The sequence below is a fragment of the Artemia franciscana genome, chromosome 11 (assembly GCF_032884065.1).
Source record: "Artemia franciscana chromosome 11, ASM3288406v1, whole genome shotgun sequence".
Lineage (NCBI taxonomy): Eukaryota > Metazoa > Arthropoda > Branchiopoda > Anostraca > Artemiidae > Artemia > Artemia franciscana.
Window position 1 is genome coordinate 25,931,930 of NC_088873.1, and position 18,285 is coordinate 25,950,214.

Sequence of the window (18,285 nt, forward strand, 5' to 3'; positions counted from 1 at the left end):
TTGTTATAACAATACTGTCAGGATGAAAGGACTCATTCGCTTCGCTTCGCGAAGTGCATTCGCTTTTACACTGTAAAATGAGGTTATTTTGAATTTTGAGAGTGCGGCAACTTATACAAGATGAGCGACATTTTGGCTCTCTTTTTCTTTTCTTTCACAGGATAGATTCGCTGTAACTAGAACTCAACAACAATTCGGAATTGCAACTTCGCAACATTAAAACATGCGTTTTTAAAATAGTTGTGACTGCTAAGACGTATTTAGCTTAGACAGTGTCGTATAAATGTAAGCGAAGACTGCACGAAAGTATGTTGCCCCTATGTCTATGGGGAGGTTTACTTCCCTAAGATCTACCTGTCTGAAACATCCAACAATACGAGTTAAAACGATTAGGTAGGTAGGTAGGTATGCGTTTAGTTAATCCAAAAAAACTATTAAAATTGTACTTACAATCAATAATATGCTGCCCAATTTATGGACCTAAAATGTCCCTGTTCAGCAGCAAAACAACAACATATAAATTACAACCATTCATTAATGACAACTATTTTAAGCACAAAAACGTAACGTTTTCGGTTCATGACTATAACAGCATCAATATACTAACTGTTTCATAATAGCATTCGATCAAATGTTTTTGTAACGCAAACAACAGTTTGAAAAAAAAATGCTTTAAAGGATTTATGTGATTCACTTTTTTAAATTTCAGCATCGTGTTGAAGCTATCTTTGTTCTTTTGGTCATACACTTTGATGTTTAAAATTTAAAATTTCAAGTGATCATCTTAGTATTGTATTTTAAATTACGTTTAGAAACTAAATGGGATGCAAGCTAAAAAAAATTGTTGCATATAAGGGTGTTAGTTTGATTTTCAAATTTGTTTATACCGAAAAAAGTCGTATAAAAACTGATTAGATTATTTTGATATATTTTACCGTTAAGTTGATAATGGATTACATTCTTTCCGCTGTCTTCTATCTAAGACACCAGGAGGTGCGTGAGATCACCTTAAATACATTCAAGATCCTTCAGTTTTTCAATACACAGCCAATCAATCTAATTCCTCATCTAGTTGTCTTTGAATTTAGCGGCCAAGGAAACCAACAAACATTTAAAAATGCTAGTATCCTCTGATTAAGGTTGTTACCCAGTGTATCTTAAATTTTCTACCATTCCTCATGATCAACTATTTAATGGATTTCCTGCAATACTATGGCTTCTAACAATTGTCTAATCTTACTTAAATATTTGACAAAATGACCTTTACTGAACAATTTTCTGTTAAAACGATAATAATGTATTTACGTAGACAATAATCGTAAGAAAAAACATAAAATAACATGGGAACGCGTATGAAATTCCCTAGGACCAAAGAGAGGCAAGACCGGCCGAATTAGTCGGTGTTTCGACGTCCGTTGGGGCATATCATGTTCCAGCATCCAAAAGTACAGTCTTGAGCAGAGAAAATATCACTAGCTAAGCGTCTAACTAGCTAGTCATTAACTGACTACTACCAATAAGTTTTAGCTCAAACTTTCCACAATTCTGTTTTCCAAGATTTTTTCTCGCGTTTAAAGTCTTTCTCAGCGACCATAAGGACAGTAAAATAACAAGAAATCATTTTACGAGAATGACTGTTAGAAAACAGCTGTCACATAAACTAGATAACAAATGAACACTTACTAACCGTTAAATACATCAGAATTACCAAGTTGGATTGAACTTATTTGAATCAGGAACAAAGATTTAGCTTCTAAAAGTTACGATAGACGTCCGCAGTTCAACAAATTTGATATTTTGTGGGGAATTCGTGGGTCAGTAGGTTTTTGAAGTACTCTCAAAAAGATGGTGATTATGAACACGAAACCCTTTGAGACTGCGTTTCTGTAAACGATCAACCTGCTGCGAATGAGTCATGCCTTTCTTATGTCAACATGTACAGCTAAGTCGTTCCACATAATTATCCTTCTCTGACGGAGATAATTGATCGTAATCACGTGAGGTACCGAAAGATACATGAGGAATTTTGGTGCTGACAAAAACTAAGTGAATGCATCCATTATTTATGAATATGGGCTATATAGTTACTACCCGTTTCAAATTTCCTGCGAGATCTGAATTTTTAGTATAGCAGTTTTTTCTACTTAATTTTAGTTTTCTTCTGTAATCCATCCTTTTTAAAGTATTTTTTCAATTTCGATGAGGCTTTTAAAAGAAAAAACTATTAAATAATTTTGTTTAAAATTTTTTTGGGTGTTAGCCTGATAGTAATCCCTAACGAAGGTGTCTGGTCATTATTCAATTTTGGTGTGTATAGATATTGGCACTGAAGAAGAGTTAGTCTATACAATTGAACATGACATAAGTTCGACTGGGAAGTGGACTAGGCTAAACAAGCTTAAAAAGAACTTTAAAAAGTTAAATTTTGTGACGTTTGCTTGTTCTAAAAGGTATTATCCTTGGTTAGATAATTTAAGATGCGTAAATTGGATTATTATTACAATGCATTCGACTAAATATTCAAGTATTTTCTTAGATAAGACACTTAATTTTTCAGACCACATAAATTGTATAAAATCAAAATTGCCCGTAATGATGGAATTGTGAAGAAATTAAAGAACAATTGTCCAAACATTTTCCTTTGACTTTTGTATTTTTCGCTTGTCCATTTTTTCCTCTTATATTGTTGTAGAGCATGGGCTTCAGCTTTATGTTGTTCAGCATATATATACTAAACAACAATTCTTATATTGTTTTTTAGTATGGGCTTCAAGTTTTCAATTGCACCTGAAACGCCTCAAACCTTTGCAGAATTCTGCCGTTAAGCTTTTAGCAGATTACGGACGCAGATTCAGTGAGAAAAGTATCTCAAACATAGTATTCTTCCTCTATTATTGTTTCTTCAATAATATTAACTTTCTTTCTTTTTTTATCGATCGATGTTGAAATTTCATATTATTAGTAACCCTGCCCGGAATGTTTTAAAGGTATGTTTGTAACTGGCGTGGATCTTCAGAATTATAATACAAGAAATGTAGATGTATTTCGGCGACCTTGGAATGAAACGATCCAATCAAAGTTTTCCGCTCCGCACTCCTTCCTAAGTACTTGAGTCATTTACCATTAGTGGTTGTGCGTGAACGCGACCAATATTTTTATGGCACTTGGTATTAACCAAGTGACATATAGCAATCGCAATTTCTGTCGGTCTGTCGGTCTTTCTGTCTGTCGGTCTGTCTGTCGGTCCCGGTTTTTGCTACTGGGGGGAGTGGGGGGCCCGTTAATTCGAAAAAAATAGAAAAATTGAAGTATTTTTAACTTACGAACGGTTGATCAGATCTTAATGAAATTCAATTTTTGGAAGGATATCGTGTCTCAGAGCTGTTATTTTGAATCCCGACTGGATCGGGTGACTTCGGGGGGATTTGGGAGGGGGAAACCTAAAATCTTGGAAAACACTTAGAGTGGAAGGATCGGGATGAAACTTGGTGGGAAAAATAAGCACAAGTCCTAGAAACATGATTGACATAACAGGAACGGATCCGCTCTCTTTGGGGTAGTTGGGGGGGGGGGGGTTAATTCGTAAAAATTAGAAAAAAATGAGGTACTTTTAAGTTACGAACGGGTGATCGGACCTCAGTGAAATTTGATACTTGGAAGGATGTCGTGTCTCAAAGCTCTTATTTTAAATCCCGACCGGATCTGGTGACATTGGGGGAGTTTGGGGCGGGGGAACCTAAAATCATGGAAAACACTTAGATTGGAGGGATCAAGATGAAACTTGGTGGGAAAAATAAGCAGAAGTCTTAGATGCGTGATTTACATAATTGGAACGGATCTTCTCAATTGGAGAGGGGGGGGGGTTAATTCTGAAAAATTAGAAAAATGACCTATTTTTAACTTACGAAGGAGTGATCGGATCTTCATGAAACTTCATATTTAGAAGGACCTTGTAACTCAGATCTCTGATTTTAAATCTCAACCGGATCCACAACCAATCTCAACCATTGAGGGGGGGGGGGCAGTTGGGGAGACCAGAGATCTTAGAAAATACTTAAAGCGGAGAGATCAGGATGAAACTGGATGGGAAGAATAAAAACCTCTCTAAGATACGTGACTGACATAACCGGACCAGATCTGCTCTCATTTGTGGAGTTGGGGGGGGGGGTAATTTTGAAAATTGAGGTATATGTAACTTACGAAAGAGTGACCAGATCTTAATGAAATTTGATATTTAGAAGGATCTTGTGCTTTAAAGCTCTAATTTTAAATTCCGACCAGATCCTGTGATATTGGCGGGAGTTGGAGGGAGGGAACCGGAATTCTTGGAAAACATGAAAATTGGGGTATTTTTATCTTACGAATAGGTGATCGATCGGATCTTAATGAAATTTGATGTTTAGAAGGAATTCATGTCTCAGAGCTCTTATTTCAAATCCCGACCAGATCTTTTGACATTGGGGGGAGTTAGAGGCCGAAATCTTGGAAAACAATTGGAGTGGAGGAATCGGGATGAAGCTTGGTGGATAGAATAAGCAAATGTACTTGATACGTGATTGACGAAACCGTACTGAATTCACTCTCTTTGGGGGAGTGGGGGGAGGGGTTCAGTGATTTGGCGAGTTTGGTGCTTCTGGACGTGCTAGGACGATGAAAATTGGTAGACGTGTCAGGGAGCTGCACAAATTGACTTGATAAAGTCGTTTTCCCAGATTCGACCATCTGGGGGGCTAAAGGGAGAGGAAAAATTAGAAAAAATTAGGTATTTATAACGTACGAGTGGGTGATCGGATCTTAATGAATTTTGATATTTAGAAGGACATCGTGACTCAGAGCTCTTATTTTAAATCCTTGCCGGCATTAAGCCTCTGTATCAAACAGTTCGTGGTAACGAACTGTAGTAAGGAGCGACCCGGCTCAATAGTAAACGAAACTCTAAAAAACGGAATTTCGATACTAAAAGATATATCAAAAGAATCGGATTTTTATGCTGATTTTAAATATATAAATTTCATCAAATTTAGTCTTTGTCATCAAAAGTTACGAGCCTGAGAAAATTTGCCTTATTTTGGAAAATAGGGGGTAACACCCCCTAAAAGTTATAGGATCATAACGAAAATTACACCATCGCATTCAGCGTATCAGAGAACCCTATAGAAAAAATTCCAAGGTCCAATCTACAAAAATGTGGAATTTCGTATTTTTTGCCAGAAGACAAATCACGGGTGCGTGTTTATTTTATTTTTTTTTTTTTTTTTTTCCCAGGGGTCATCGTATCGACCAAGTGGTCCTAGAGTGTTGCAAGAGGGCTCATTCTAACGGAAATGAAAAGTTCTAGTGCCCTTTTTAAGTGACCAAAAAAATTGGAGGGCACCTAGGCCCCCTCCCACGCTCATTTTTTTCCCAAAGTCAACGGATCAAAATTTTGAGATAGCCATTTTGTTCCGCATAGTCAAAAACCATAATAACTATGTCTTTGGGGATGACTTACCCCCCACAGTCCCTGGGGGAGGGGCTGCAAGTTACAAACTTTGACCAATGTTTACATACAGTAATGGTTAATGGGAAGTGTACCGACGTTATCAGGGGTATTTTTTGGTTTGGGTGTGGGGTTCAGGGGAGGGGGCTATATGGGAGGATCTTTCTTTGGAGGAGTATTTCATGGGGGAAGAAAAATTCAATGAAAAGGGCGCAGGACTTTCTAGCATTACTATAAAAAAACCAATGAAAATATAAACATGAAAAAGTTTTTTCAATTGAAAGTAAGGAGAAGCATTAAAACTTAAAACGAACAGAGATTATTACGCATATGAAGGGTTCTAAAAATACTTTAGCATAAAGAGCGAGGTATTTAGGAGGAGATAAATACTTCGCTCTTTATGCTAAATTTTTTTTTAATAATTTCAATTATTTATTCTACGGCCTTTCTGATTCAGGGGTCATTCTTAAAGAATTGGGATAAAACGTAACGTAAGTTACGTAAGTTATGTACGTTTGTTACGTAAGTTAATTCATAAGTTACGTTTTTTTTTACTAATAAAAACGTTCGTTAAAAATTAAAAGATCTAGTTGCCTTTTTGAGTAACCGAAAAATTGGAGGGCAATTAAACCTCCTTCCCCACCCCTTATTTCTCAAAATCGTCTGATCAAAACTAAGAGAAAGCCATTTAGCCAAAAAAAAGGATTAATATGCAAATTTCATTTTAGTAATTTATGTACGGAGAGCCAAAATCAGACATGCATTAATTCAAAAACTTTCAGAAATTAAATAAAAAAACAAGTTTTTTTAAATGAAAGTAAGGAGCGACATTAAAACTTAAAACGAACAGAAATTACTCCGTATATGAAAGGGGCTTTTCCTCCTCGACACCCCGCTCCTTGCGCTAAAGTTTGATTCTTTCTCGCAACTCTACTTTTTAAAACAATAAAAAACTTTAGCGTAAGGAGCGGGGTGTCGAGGAGGAAAAGCCCCTTTCATATACGGAGTAATTTCTGTTCGTTTTAAGTTTTAATGTCGCTCCTTACTTTCATTTAAAAAAACTTGTTTTTTTTTATTTAATTCCCTTTTAAATCAATCTATTGATTCTTAGAATTTTGTTAGAGCTCATACCATATGAGCTCTTGGCTCTTAGCTCTTCTTGCCTCGTCACAAGTACCATATGAGCTCTTAGCTCTTGTTTTCAGAGACATTTGAGAGAGTTTTGTATATTGAATTACCATTTTGTAGGTTTAATTTTTGTAGGGCCAATAGTGAAATGATATTTGATGTCTGTTGTTTTCCCGGCGGTAGGGTTTTTTGCTTATTCTTATAGATGTTTAAAGTGAAAGTTGGCGTAACGAATAGAAAAGTTTTCTGGCTTTTATCTTTTCTAAATTTGTCTGTAAATAAACATATACTCTTGGAATAAATATATTAGCGATTCTGTTGAAATAAACAAACTAACGTGGCTTCTCCAACTTCCTTTCCAATAAAATATACAACTACATTCTCCAATTATAGATTATAACTCAGAAAGGCTGCTTAAGTGATGCCGGACAGACCGAATTTTTGTAAGCTTAGAAAACCCACCTTGTGCCGACCTATATGCTCAAAATCCTCTCTGTGTCTTTAGAATTTTAGACCTACTCTTACCCTAGAATTTTAAACCTACGCCAATTTATTATTATCATTATTGTTACTATTTTTGACAAATTCGCATAAATGTAAGTAAAGAATATATAGAATTCAACTCTACTAAAGCCTCAGGTTAATTGCCCATTTTGAGTTTACAAAAACTGTGTAAGAGTAAATAAAAACTGCACAAAATTCAGTCGAATTGGGTCAAAATGCGGGGGAGGGACTGCAATTAGATTACAAAGGGTGATATAAAGGGTTGTCGCTGATAGACAATTCGGGTGGCAAGTAGAAAAATTATGTTTATATATTTATGTGCGGACATACTAAGGCTATTTCATTGGTGAAAACAAAAACAAGTTGTGAGAAGAAGGGCACATTCCAGAGATGTATGCAAGAAGAGGGCTGCCCCTGAAACCATAAATTGAATTTTTCCGGACGCTACTTTTTCAAAATTTCGAATACAATTAGTTATTTTTACTACCCCCCCCAAGAACTTAAGTGTTATAGAGACCACACTCAGAAAGTAAAGTTTGTTAATAATAATGAAATATACCAAAATATGATGAAAATGTAATTCTTTAGTAATAAAATTATGGAAAATACAACAGAGAATTATTCAAAATTAGACCACCCAGAACGAAATGTATTAAATCCCTAACCCACTTCTATATATTAAATATTTAATTAAAATACACCTGCATAGTGCTTTATCTCTCCCAGACTGAGCAGATTATATCCGACTGACACAGAGAACCAGTTTCCTTACAGATCAAGAACAAAGTGTGGTCGGTTTAACACATAGGTACCGAAAAAATGTCCAGTGTCTGTGTATGCGCGTGACCAGTTCCAAAAACATAAGTAAAAAGAGACACGTTTTTGAGATGTCAAATGTGAATTTTGGAATTTAATTTATGAAAATGAATGAGAAGTGTTCCTATATATTTTCACACCATCTACACCCTTGACAACCATTCATACACGAGATGTTATTTATTTAACTAGACCAGGGGCACATCACCAAGTAATAGATTGCTCTGTAGATATTACTATGAAAAGTCAAATTCCGTTTTGTATCATTTTAATAAAAATGCAAATAACAGACATTACAAGTTTCAATATCTGAAACCTCTGTAGATTCTTTGAGTGGCTGAAACGTTTTTATTTCTTTTTGAACATCTCCTATTTCAACCAAATACAGTTGGAACCTAAATTCAAGTTAACAGCCATTGCAAAATTACGAAAATATTTGAGTGTCTAAGCGCGTAAAAAGCTGTTGAACAAGTTTTACTCCCTTTTTATAGCGACATCTGTGTATGGTCTAATTACTTATTGGATGATTCTTTTCTTTGTGCACATTTGTAAAAAGAAAGAATATTTTACTGCTAAACATGAATAGTTCTCTTTTTCAATTTCAAATAAGGCATCTTCAAAAATTTTAGGTAAATTGTAAATGTCTAAAAGTAATAGTTCTTTCACATTACGTCTTAAAACCTTTCACGCTTGCACAACTTGAGGCTTTATACTATGTTATGCTATCTTACGGAGCAGATTTGTCCATAACGTAGGCAGTGCCAAGTAGGCTCGAGTAATATATAAAACTAGCTGTTGGGGTGGCGCTTCGCGCCACCCCAACACCTAGTTGGTGGAGCGCTTCGCCCCCCCCCCAAGTCCCCCCGCGCGCGTAAGTCGTTACGCGCCATTGTAGTTGTGTCCCTGTGTGCCACCTGTGAATAGAGATAGATATAAATATATGTTTTTAACTACGTAAAACATGCGAATATACAACATTCTTCGCTGTCCCATTGTCTGTGCATATAAATAGATTGTCAGGTTTACTGACTCTTGAACATGCAACATATAATTGTCCATGGGAAAAACAATCCGTATTCAGATCTATACCTCATTATTCTAATGATGTGTCCCTGTGTCCCGGTCGTCATTTATATTCCCTGTGTCCCGGTCGTCATTTGTGTCCCGGTATCCCAGTTTGTAATTTCTCTTTGAGTGTCCCGGTCATCATTTATATTCCCTGTGTCCCGGTGTCCCGGTCGTCATTTGTGTCCCGGTCTGTAGTTTCTATTCGAACAATCCCTGTGTCCCGGTCGTCATTTATATATCCCGCCTGTGCCCCCGGCGTCCCCGTTGTAGTTGTGTTTCTATGTCCAGGTCGTCATTTATATTCCCTGTGTCCCGGTCGTGATTTGTGTCCGGGTGTCCCAGTCTGAAATTTCTCTTTGAGGTTCCCGGTCGTCATTTATATTCTCTGTGTCCCGGTCGTCATTTGTGTCCCGGTGTCCCGGTATGTAATTTCATCAGTTGACAAACATGACGCCAGTCGACAAACAACTTCATGACGCATACAGCTCAATCCTTATAATGACGTCAGTCGACAAACATGACGTCAGTCGACACACAGACATGACGTCACTCGACACACACACACACAGACAACTTATTTTTATATATATAGATTTTACGTTGCGTAAACTAATGTTACACTATGGAAGAGTTGAAATAGTGGCAACAAATATTCAAAATAAATTCATTAAATTTTCCTAGAAACTTTTCATATAAGATCAAAACTTCAATCCCCATCTCCATTCCATATTTTGAATTTTGGAACAATTATGAAATATTTATGTATTTTTATATCATCCTAGTGTGAAAGGACTTTTCAGAGGCAGTTTTAAGGGTGGGTGGGCAGGTGGTAGAAGTGGAACTTGCCCCGAGTGCTGAAATTTTACGAGCCAGAAATTTCAAATAAATATTCGAACGGTTATAATCACTTTGTAATCTTTAAAATTCTATTTCTATTAAAAATAGAGAGCACAGTTGGCGGTAATTATAAGCAAATTGAATTAAAAATTTTTTTTTTTCATATATCTCCATCACCATATTGTTAAAATATAAGTAAGTAGCAATAAAAGTAAAATATTGCGATGGTTTAAATTCCATTTAGTTGTTGTACGAACTCCAAGAGATATGAAAAAATAATTCAACACTGACACATTTCCTTAATGAAAGCTATTAATGTATTAAAATTAATTGTGCAATACAGAGATGAAGAGGTGTTTGCAGACGCAAGGGATGCCTATCAAATATTATTACCGATTGGTGGCAAGTAATAGTGTTCGTTTACCTCAGAACCTTGAATCCAAAATTTGGCGCAGGCCCCACCAGTGGTAATACTTTGGTGGGTAATTGACAGGAAGTACATCCTTCGGCTGACTATATGTTAGTTCTAATTTTGAAAAAAACAAACATGGGAATGGCGTCACTATCAATTAAATTTAAAGAACAAAAAAGATGGATGATAGTATTACAATGACGTTGTACATTGTTCAAAAGGTGTTTTATTCAGACCATATTTTTTCATTAGATACCAAGTTAAGGGCCTTAAAAGCTTCCTTTAGGTGAATACACATAGAATCCTGAATAAGGAAATTCAAATATCACGAGAGTTCATCAGGATCTTAGAAGTGTATAGGTTGTCCAAAATTGGAACAAAAGGCAAAAACCGATTGGGAACCACTGCCTCAAACTTTAGATCCTCCTGTACCAGGAAAGCTGCATATAGTGCCTCCGAAACCTCGTGAGGCATCAGAGAGCTGAGATGCAGCAACGACACCCTCCCACTGTGGTTGAAGTGACATCTCCTTCTACTAAAACTCTGTTCATACTGACATCGCAAGGTGTGTCTTGGTCTTCCACAAATCCCTCCAGGGCACCACTTATAAAATATGCACAGGAGCTGATCTTCTGGGCAAGATAATTAGCAATTTTTCAAAGGCTGCCGTAAGAAAAGTCAGATTTGTATAGATGGATTTTATAATAAATAAAAAATAAGTTAAAATTTAGTCCAAGAATTCTTGAAAACGGGGAGGGGGAGCTAATCAAGATTTTGCCCCTGGCATGAGCGAGGCCAGAACCACCACTGGGACTTGCTTAAGTGTGGAAGGTTATACTTAACTTGCACGTAACTTAACTACTTAGCAGAGACAATTGTACAGAGTGTACAAGCCGCTTGTTATGGAAACATGAAAAACACTAATAATTTATGCCATTGCCTCACTGTTTTTTTTGTTTTTTTTTTTCTGAACACTAAACTAGCTTTTCCGTTGACAAACTAACTGTAAGTGATTACCAATTCTCGTTCACTGGGTATTTACTTTTTAGATGTAAGCAGGCAGCTGATTTAAAGTGCTAATGCCAATAAATATCAAATATGATTGTTTGAATTGGTTAAGCCGAAATTTTGAAAAATGGGAAAAAATCGATACTTAAACTTTTATGAAATGACATCCATATGAAGTTACACATTTTCGGTAGCACTCAGCACCAACTTAAAAAAAAGAAAGGTAGGGGGGAAAATCAGTGGAAAATAGGCTAAAAGATGACATTAAACAGCTTAAGAATCTGTATCTTTCCTTGAAGGTATAGTTGCTTTTGGGAACCAGAAGATTGTTAATGTACTCATTTCTACGGGCGAAAAGCATTGCCAAATTTAACTAATTAGTTTTATTTGTTGACGTAGTGAAATTGAGGAAAATGTGGTACTGCCTTAAAAACTTCCTAATTCTAAAACAACCAAAAGAAAAATCTCAGAAGATCATCGTTGAAGGGGACAAATGATGTTCTTATTTTAATGCCCTTGGTACTATAAACGACAGTTATCTACAAAGTCATACAAATATTATGCTTTAGAGAATGTTTGTTTCGACTAGTTGTGAATAAGTTACGAGCAGAAGCAAGCCGAGCATAAGTTTAAGAGAAGATGAAGGCGAGGTCTAGTGCTTATTTAAAAAAAATATTACCAATGTTTATTTTTGTTTTTATTCGGGCCCTTGATGTACTTTTTAATTTACTTTTTATTCTGTTTTTTTTTGCATATAGGTTCCTTGCAAAAATTGAAAAATTTATTTTGCTAATATTGCAAAACGGTAGGTGCCACATGTATTAACTAATGCTGTATGATATTTGCTAGCACCAACATGGTTGAATTTATTCGCATTGAAACTGTTTTTACAGTTGAAAAGAGAGATTTCTAGTATTTAGTGCCAATATCCATAAATATGATGCAATCATTTCATATGATATTTGGCCAATTTTTTAATACTACACGAAGATGTGAGGGAATGTTTATAAATCGTAGTCGCGGAAAATCCCTTCCCCTCCCCGCGTGTTTGAAAGACTAGTAGTTAAGAGAATAGAGACATAATCAAAGTGTAACTTACCAGTTTCAGGTCACTACTTAAATTGAAGTGAATGCATCCCGAAAAATTGGGGTTTCCCCATTTGGAATCAATTTCTATTGAGCCATTGTCATATGTATAAGAAATTTTTTCACACAGCCGTGAAGCCACTCCAAAGTATTTCTGTAAAATATCGCTAAGGGTACAAAAAAATGAATAATACTTTACTATGTCTGTTTTATTTTGAATTAAATCTAATGCTTTATTTTTAAACGTCCTTTCTGGCGAGGAGCTATTTTAGCACCTATAGAAAATTCTTAAATTACCAACTCAAAAACAAAATGAGCCCCTAGAGGGAGTAATCAAGATGTAGCACACCAAATGAAATCGTATGAAGGTAAAAAGGTATAGAGACAGGATGGTTGTGAGTGTGGAGGCAAGTGATTAGGTTTATTGTGTTTTCAGTACAAAAGCTACGAGCCTGAGGAAATTTACCTGATTTTCTATAAATTGGAGAAACAACCCTCAAAAGTCGAAAAATCTCAAGCTCCCAGCTCTAATTTGTGGAGTTTTGTATTATTTTTGCTGAAATAAAGGTCACAGAGGCGTCTTTACTTGTTTGTTTGTTTTCACCAGGGGTGAGCGTAACGAACCAATCATCCTATAATATCGGGAGAAGGCTCATTCTAACCAAAATTAAAAGTTCTTGTGTTCTTTTTAGCGATCAAAAAGATTGGAGGGCATCTAGCACCCTCCCACGCCCTTTTTTCCCCAAAGTCGACCAATCAAATCTTTGAGTTAACCATTTTGTTCAGCATAGTTGAAAAGTCCAGTAGTCATGCCTTTGGGGATAGCACAACCCCCTCCCCCCTCCACAGCCCCTGGGGGAAGGGTTGTATTTTGTGAAATATGCCCATAGTTCACACATTGGGGGATGGGGTAGCAACATATAGCCCAAACTCTATATTTCCTATACTTTTCTCGTTTCTTATTTTTATAGTTGAAGCTAGAGTGACGTACGGCGAAATAAATGAAAAATATACTGTTTGAGCTATATGTTCGTAATTTTTGAGGGCGGACGGTTGGAGGTAAAGTAAACTGAAGCGCTTTTAGGAATGATCTAAGTATTTTAGGATTTTGTAGAGTTATTTTTAGAATTTATAGTATTTCCTTCTCAATAGTCCCAGTTGTGCAATTATACCACAACAGCTAAACAGATTAACGATTCAAAGAAAAGTTAGGTACGTTAATTGATAATTTTTTAAGCAATCCGTCTAATTATTAATAATATTTATTTTTCTCTATAGCAGAATCAAATAGTTCATGGTAACAGTTCAATTGAAAGGACCAAGTTAGCCCAATAGTAACCGAAACTCTAAAGAAAGAAATTTTATGATAAGTGCATAAAAGAATTGGCTTGTTATGCTGGTTCCAAAAATACAAAATCTATAAGATTTAATATTACTTAACAAAAGTAAACTTTTGATAAGTAACAGGCTCTAAAATAGGTAAAAGGCAACGCCATATCCAGGGGGTTAGGGGCTTCGACCCCCCATAATCTTTTTTCCGACTCTCAAAACTGCATATAAACACATTTTTCATACATTTAATTGTTTTTTTTTGTAAAACTCACCACCCCCCAAATAAAATTCTGGCTACGGCCCTGGTCACAGGTTTTTCATGAAGGTTTTTTGGCACTTTTTTCATGGGTCTTAGGAGTTCGTGGTGGCAAAACTACCCTAATGTTTAGTATAGAAACTTGTCTCGTTTTGTTTACTCTATTTGTCTCAAGATACCACAACCACTGCTATCCAAATTTATATTTAAATTCCATATATACTTTTTAGTAGTTTAAAAAAAAAAAATTCTCTGATGGAAGTAAAGAACAAAGTTGAAACAAAGCGAAGAAAGAATTATTGCTTTGCAGCCTATTAAACATGTATGTATAAATATATTTCAAATAAATCAAGTGATGATATTTTCCTATATTTCTATGATTACGCAGAACAAGCGCTTTACTGAAAACACAAAATAACATTGGATTTTTGTAGAGTAGAAATATAAAGTGGTTCAAGAAATTTTTGACAGTTTAGAAATAAAGCATTCTTGTTTCTGGCACATCGTTTTAGTTTTTCAAGAAAAGCAATAGCTTTCCGATAATCTTATGAACATATTGATGAATCATCCATCTGTTTATTTGTAGTAGTTTTATAGATAGTCACTGAATCGCCTGCAAAGGAATAATTTTATTCGTTTTAATTTTCAACTTTGCTTTTAACTTCCACCGGGAACACTTTGCTTCTAGAAAATTATCACTCTATGCAATATCTAGACTAAATTGATAGCTACAGAGAAGCTATTTTTAAACGTTTTTAAAAACTTATTCTTAAATAATTCTTATGAAAAGAAGAAAATCATAATGAGAGAAATGAAACTAGGAAACTGAAAGACTTCGAGTAACACATAAGATGGTAATGAACACTAATAAACTTCCTATTTCAACCATGTTTGCAAAAGGGCGTAATTAGATTTCTTCCCAAAGAAGGAATATTAAGAGTGTATTTGTGTATTTAATGGCTAATAAAATCTTAATCAAAGTATTTCCTTGTTAGAATGACGCCTTAAAATTATATGCAAATGTTTTTATAAAGCCTATAATTACAATAGGTGTCAACAGAGCTGAGATACCGACATGCATTAACAAGGATAAAGTTTAACGGTTAGACATTGAAGAATTTCTTCTCAAAACTATATGCTTTTCTTTACTCATTGTTTAAGAAAGTGTTTTTTTGAGGCGAAGGCTTTTTCCTAAGAGGGGGAGCAAAGCAGATAAATGATTTTTTTCCCTTTCGGGACCGGGTGGCATTATTTTTATAATTTTCTCCTTTCATTTTAAATTTATCGGTGGAACAGTTATGTCATTTTAAATAGGGTACGAGCTTGAGATTGGGGCATTGTGGACTTATAAAAGTAGTTTTTCAGTTCAGGTTCGTGAACTATAACTATATGCTTTTCTTTACTCATTGTTTAAAAAAGTGTTTTTTTGAGGCGAAGGCTTTTTGCTAAGAGGGGGAGCAAAGCAGATAAATGATTTTTTTTTCCCTTTCGGGACTGGGTGGCATTATTTTTATAATTTTCTCCTTTCATTTTAAATTTATCGGTGGAACAGTTATGTCATTTTAAATAGGGTACGAGCTTGAGATTGGGGCATTGTGGACTTATAAAAGTAGTTTTTCAGTTCAGGTTCGTGAACTATAACTATATGCTTTTCTTTACTCATTGTTTAAAAAAGTGTTTTTTTGAGGCGAAGGCTTTTTGCTAAGAGGGGGAGCAAAGCAGATAAATGATTTTTTTCCCTTTCGGGACTGGGTGGCATTATTTTTATAATTTTCTCCTTTCATTTTAAATTTATCGGTGGAACAGTTAAGTCATTTTAAATAGGGTACGAGCTTGAGATAGGTGCATTGTGGACTTATGAAAGTAGTTTTTCAGTTCAGGTTCGTGAAAAAGTTTTTTTTTCTGGTGCCATCCTGCAGTAAAGGCTCCACATTAACTATTGTTCAAATGAAAAATGTCATACCCCTATGGAGCCCCAGTGGAGACTAAGGAAGGTTACAGTTGTGAAAAGATTCAAACATTGCACGCAGGAGCTTCTGTTCATGATATATCAAACGAAATAAGAATTTACCTGATTTTGATATGACTCTTATTCCTCAAAAAGCTATATAATTTAGGAGAGCTAGGGGCAATAAGGGGCTCTATCACGGTCTATTAAAATAATGATTTGAGCTCAAGGTGGTGTAATATTTTTGTTGGGTTTCTCTTGTAGAAACAGCCTAAATAATATTTGTGGTGGACAACAATCATTCCCCATAAAGTCCTTACAGAGGGAAGGGATGAAGAGACGTCAAAATTCTGAAAACTTTCAAATGTTGCTTGTAATATATTAGAAGAAACAAAACTTAGAATATTCTTGAATATTACCCTTTTTAGCTAAAATGTTAGTTTGGGAAAGTAAATAAAAACAAAAGCATTAAGTCTAAATTAGAATCCATCCAATCTTCAATAGATAGTATTTAAACTGCTACCAGAGTTCTCAACTCTTATTTGATTGTCATAACTTTTATTATTACACATAAACCGAGTGATGAATTTCAATATAGCGAAGTAAATGTGTCCTAAATACTACAATAATCATTTTGACGAACTTAGTTTGGTAAAATTAAACTAACATCTCAGCCTAAGTATTTGCAGAAATAATGAAATGATAAAATCTGAAAATGACAGATTTGCTCCGGTATTTCCAGGAAAAAATTAGTATAGTAGCCGTACTAGTGAGAATAAACTCTTAAAATATTTGATATTACCAGTTTTTCCTATCTATTAAACTAATTTCCTCGATTCACAGGCATCCTGTTCTGTCATAGACCTGATCCAAACCATAAAATACATAATTGAATTATCGAGATAATCGACAGAACGATGAGAAAGCAGGACAATGCAAATAAGAAAGAAAATAATTGAATACGTATTCGCCCTTGGACGGGCACCTTTTCCAAGCAACTAGGTCCAGCAAGTTTATACCGTTTCTTGAAAGTCTATTTGTGTTTATCTTATCACTTACCCATGGACAGCGCTGTAAGTCTTTTGAACCTGCAGCCGTTTGGTTCCACTTGACACCATGAAATGTCTCTTGCGGGCAAGATAGTCCAAGAAAGATAGACACAGCGACGTCTGCACTCCCAACACCAACCGTGTTGTTTACTTCACATGTATACGTCGCGCTATGCTACTGAAAAAGAAGAGAAATTGTGATGAATACGATGAAAGTCTTTTTATTTATATTTTATCTCTTGAAAATAACTGAAAAAATACTCTTTGGCAATTCAAGAAAACATAGCCTACCTGAAGCGCAAAAATCAGCAATAGAATATATGAAGAAAACTAACTCTTTTTTCTGAAAATACTATCATTGCACCAATGCAATCCAAGGGAAAAATAACACACCGTTACAGCACAAGTCGCTTGGGACAAGCTCAGCGACAGGCCGTGTTAGTTTCTTGGTGGAATCGCGGCTGCAGCAGTAGCTGCGGCCGTGTGAAGAATTTTCAAATGACAAATAATTTCGAAATAATAGCTAATATTCAGATTCAGCAGTAAAATCTTTTAGTTACGAGTTTTCTTTTAAGGAATTCAAAAAAGAGCCTAAAAACTCCCAAACTTAGCTTCAAATCAAAATAAAGAGCACACTAGTTAAATCCCCATCTCAAAAATTTCAGAGAGGAAGGTTTTGTCCCTTATTCCGAAAAGCAAGGAAAAGCAAAATCACATTTTTGCTTGGATAGCACTGATATGTGACTCTTTTTTCCACTGGCACTACCAGGCAACTGGAAACTTGTAGAGACATAGATAATAGCTCACTCGAAACCTAATGCTTCTGTGTACGTTCTTTTTTTTAGACGAAGTTTTTAACTAAATAGTGAAGATGAACCTTAATATTAAGAACTTAAATTATTGGAAACTTATAACTGTTGCTTCAGGGAGCACGCAGAATATGTCTCTAAAACTAGCTTTGGTGAACTGACTTTTGACATTTTCTAATATTCATACAATTCTAAAAACAAGCCCTATACTGAAAACTCAGTAGTCAGGGAACCAATAGCCGAAAATGTGATTGGCAGGTGATCAGTGAATGAGCAATAAAAGGTTTTAAAATGACATACGGGGTGATGTCTAGTGCTTATTACAAATATAGGCGTTACATAATCAGCTGTGGGTGTTTTCTGTTCTTCGACGTTTGGAAAAATTAAGTTTTTTGGCTCTTAAAAATTTTTTTCTCCAAAACTTTCAATAGCGATCACGCAGCCTGTGGTAATCGATGCCACTGATTAAGAGTGATATCGTTGCACAGTTGGGATAATCGCTGATGGCTCTGACACTTACAATTTTATTGTTTTTATTCGTAAATAAAATGTT

General features: G+C 35.4%; 1 protein-coding gene across 11 annotated transcripts in view; it reads right to left on the reverse strand.

Annotated features, from left to right (window-relative positions):
- Nucleotides 1-18,285, reverse strand: part of LOC136033020 (uncharacterized) — a 408,980-nt gene that overhangs the window by 72,038 nt on the left and 318,657 nt on the right. For all 11 annotated transcript variants that reach the window (XM_065713569.1, XM_065713568.1, XM_065713566.1 and 8 more), the window contains 2 exons: nucleotides 16,934-17,098; nucleotides 12,352-12,492 (listed from right to left, as the gene is read on the reverse strand). In XM_065713569.1, coding sequence (XP_065569641.1) covers nucleotides 12,352-12,492; nucleotides 16,934-17,098 — 306 coding nt within the window. The remainder of the gene's footprint in view (nucleotides 1-12,351; nucleotides 12,493-16,933; nucleotides 17,099-18,285) is intronic.